Source organism: Centrocercus urophasianus, unplaced genomic scaffold, assembly GCF_019232065.1.
Source record: "Centrocercus urophasianus isolate 14NV4802_14NV808 unplaced genomic scaffold, USGS_Curo_1.0 seq_35, whole genome shotgun sequence".
Taxonomy (NCBI): domain Eukaryota; kingdom Metazoa; phylum Chordata; class Aves; order Galliformes; family Phasianidae; genus Centrocercus; species Centrocercus urophasianus.
In genome coordinates this window covers 7798608-7802266 of record NW_024884922.1, presented here as the reverse complement: position 1 = coordinate 7802266, position 3659 = coordinate 7798608, and the positions used below count along the sequence as shown (strand labels likewise).

General features: G+C 45.9%; 1 protein-coding gene across 1 annotated transcript in view; it reads left to right on the top strand.

Moving 5' to 3' along the window:
• The first annotated feature begins 2852 nt into the window (after positions 1-2852).
• The window catches only part of MALT1 (MALT1 paracaspase), a 30487-nt gene continuing 29680 nt past the window's right edge, over positions 2853-3659 (top strand). The window contains exon 1 of the mRNA XM_042831139.1: positions 2853-2883. Coding sequence (XP_042687073.1) covers positions 2853-2883 — 31 coding nt within the window. The remainder of the gene's footprint in view (positions 2884-3659) is intronic.

Below are 3659 nucleotides of genomic sequence, written 5' to 3'. Positions count from 1 at the left end.
TCTCAAGTTCTTTTTAAAAACCTTTCATATAGTATAAATCAAACCTTTCACTGAAAGTTTTCTTCTAAGTTTTGTCAGCATGTTTGAGTCATTTTTCAGGGTGTCCATCAGGACCGATGGAACAAAATTCCATGTGAAATTCCTGATCCACTTTCCCTTTCCCCTACATGAGAGAAGCTTTCCAAAGAGATTTTGCAACACAGCCATAAAAACACTTTCCAAACAAAAAAGTTGTTCCTTTCTGAAAACGCTGTGGTCGTGACCACATTCTTCAAAGTTGCATTTCAAAAGCTAAAACTTCCAAGGCGACAAAAACCACAGTTCTATAATTTAATTATAATTTGGCATATTAGGATGGCAAGCATTTGCAGAGCTGTTTGCTCACTGCTGAGTCTAATATTCGATGGAGTAATAGTGAGAACCATGCACAAAAGGATTTACAATGGCTGCGTTCTCTGTGTGTTTCTGTATCTCATAATACTGAAATTCTGACTCACTTCTGTCTGGAATCTGTAATGCTAAATAAATTTGTATTTAGCTCAACACTAAATACAAATAACAACTATAATCATATTATCCTTTTAAAAATACTTCAAATCACGGTGATTACATAAAATATTTAGAGCAGCATGCCTATCAAAACGCCTACAATGTCAGAAATGAAACTAGCAAAATACCACGCAATCTGAACCAATTGTTGCCTATCTATTGTATTAACAAGCTCTGGATGAGAAAAACATCAGCAAAGTTTCAGCTGTTCAGAAACCAGGCACCTGCAAAATGTGCCCTTGGCAAATACACTGAGATGTAGCACGCTTCTTTAACTTCTGACATCAGAGATGTTTTGAAAACTTCTTACAGTAGCACACTACCCATTGTCAACAGCAGTATAAAGAAATCACCACAGCTATCGTTCCTTGGCAAAACATAAGAACAAGCAACCTCTCAGTGTACGCCTAACGAAGAGCTTAATATAGAGTAATTAAAAAAAGCAATCAGAGCACAGCTCTTAGCACTGATCTGTCTTAATCTATTTTTAACATTTGTCAAGCATCTGACACTGTCAGCATGAGCAATTTGTGCACGCAACCAAGAGACCAGATTTTTATTTTCTTTTTCTTTTTTTTTTTTTTTTTTTTTGAGGAGTGGAGGAAATTCATGAGTAGCAAGCAGTGGGCCATGCAGTATGTATTCAGAAAGAATAAAATGCCTATTTCTGGACACTCAGCGCCACTTACACATTCCTTAGAGAAGGAAGTGCCTCATGAAAGGCTTTTGCAATTTTGTTTCCCTTGCTGAAACTTCATGGAAATATCACCAGAGTGTGATTTCCAAAACATTTAGCTGAATTTTACATGCAACATGTTATCAAACATAATATCAAAACCAAGTGCTGCAAAACAAACTGACCACCTCAACTCATTCTAAATCACTGTATTTGTGCAGAGCATTAGGAATAAAGTAACTTGCTCTTTGCTTGTTCATCTTCTACGACCAGCTTTCTATTTTCTACAATAATTTTTCTATTTGCACACAGGGGAAATAAGCAACCACGTCACTATAAAACTACAAGCAATTTGACCTCCCAAACCAGAAACATGCACTTACCCTTCTGTGCTCTCCTTGTGCCTTAGCAGCGGACCAGGTCTGCAGTTTGACTCTGAGCTACAAGATGAAAGACATTTAGTTCAAGCATTTTGGTTCCAAGCTGAGAAGCTACACGAAAGCTTCAGTGTTGCTTTGCTAGCGTGACCTTAGCACAGTGAGTCTGATCACTGCAGTTTGTCTTTTAGGAGAGACTATTTCATTACACGTAGCAGATGGCTCTTCCTGGGAAAACCTCTGCCAGAGGCAGAGCGCGAGCTGGCAGCGAGGAGGGCAGATCCTGCTTCACAGAGGGCGACCAGCATTTCCTCATGGCCCTGGGAGAGAGGAAGTATTGGCCTTAGGTTTTTCATAATAAGGCTCTGGGCTCACTTTTAAAGCACATGCTTCAGGGTACTTAACTTCTTTGCTAGGCATGGCTGAAATTTCTGACCTGCTTGAGGTTGAGCAAGCAAATGTTCTGCCAAATGCTGAGAAAATCTGAACAATTACCCCAACAGATTGGCTGAGGGAGCCAAAGTGAATAGTGAACTTTCAAAATTAACACACACAAAAAAAAATCACCTAACAATTCACATTTCTCAAAGGCAGTGATTATCCAGTGCATACCTAAATGAACTGTGAAGTGAAAAAGGTGATCCCATGTCAAGAAGCCAGCACTCGTACAGGAGGAATGCATATTAATTGCTCACAGGGCTCTGAGCTCAAGGAGTGCTGAAAAGTCTGAACAACCAGTTCAGTGCTGTGTTCTTTCCTGACTGTTTGAAAAAAGAACAGCTGAAATGCTGATTGCCAAACGCATTGCTGAACAATTCTCACTCCCAGTGCTCTCCCGACTGGGGGTGATGGCCAGAAAACTATTCAGCAAAATCCAGAGCACGTACAGCCGCTCCCCTCTAGAGAGCAGCAGGGATATCTGTGATTTATTTCATTATTTCATGGTTCAACAGTCAAAATAATCCCCAAAGAAATAAGCAACCAGGATTTGGGACCGCCTTCCAGCTGAGGTAACTGAACTGCTTGCCACTGTGTGGAGACGGGCAACAAGGACAGCGTACAGCCTAGGGTGGGTGCGGGAGCCAAATTCACCATCCTGTCTGTATCCACATAGCATACATACATGTGTTTTTTTGCATCTAAGTTAGGAGAAACACTCGGTTAACTCTGCAGGACAACACCACTCAGTGCAGCTCCTCCGTGTCTAACTGCATGCATTGATCCTTGGAGGTGCCGGGTCCCAGACGCCCATGGCAGACAGTCGCTATTGCCTGCTCTGCAGTGTGCTCTGCCTTAGGCTGGGCAGCGGGCACTGCGAGCTCACGGGCTGCTTCCAGCACTGCGTCTGAGTGTGCATACTGCAGGAATGGGGGCAGTCACATTTGGATAGAACCACAAGAATGGCTTGGGTTGGAAGGGACCTCAAAAACCATCTAGTTCCAAGCTGTGCAGCTGACCGACATATCGAACCCAGGGCACACCCAGCCCGGCTGTCAACTCTTGGAAAAGGTAGATAACAGCAGGACAAGGGGAAATGGTTTGAAGTTGAGGGAGGGAAGATTGAGGCTGGATGTCAGGGGAAGTTCTTTGCTATGAGAGTGGTGAGGTGCTGGAACAGCTGCCCAGAGCGGCTGTGATGCCCCGTCCATCCCTGGAGGTGTTCAAGGCCAGGTTGGATGGGGCCCTGGGCAGCCTGGGCTGCTATGAAATGTGGAGGTTGGTGGCCTTGTGTGTGCCAGGGGGTTGCAGATTCATGGTCCTTGAGGTCCCTTCCAACCCGGGCTGTTCTGTGATTCTGTGGTTCTGTAAACTCCTGCAGAGATGAGACACCCTGGGCCTCTCCGCTCTCTCTGCAGAAAGCTTCCCAGCCCCGGCACCGCTCTCAGCCCCGCTCCGCCCGCCGGGCGCGCAGCTCGCCGTGCCCCCCGCTCCCGTGCGGCTGCGCCGGCAGCGTTCTTCCGGGCGGGAGCGCCGCCCCGGGCGGGCCGTGGCTGGCGGCGGGCGGCGGCGGGGCGATGTCGGAGCCGCCGCGCAGCCCGCCGGGCTCGCTGCCCCTC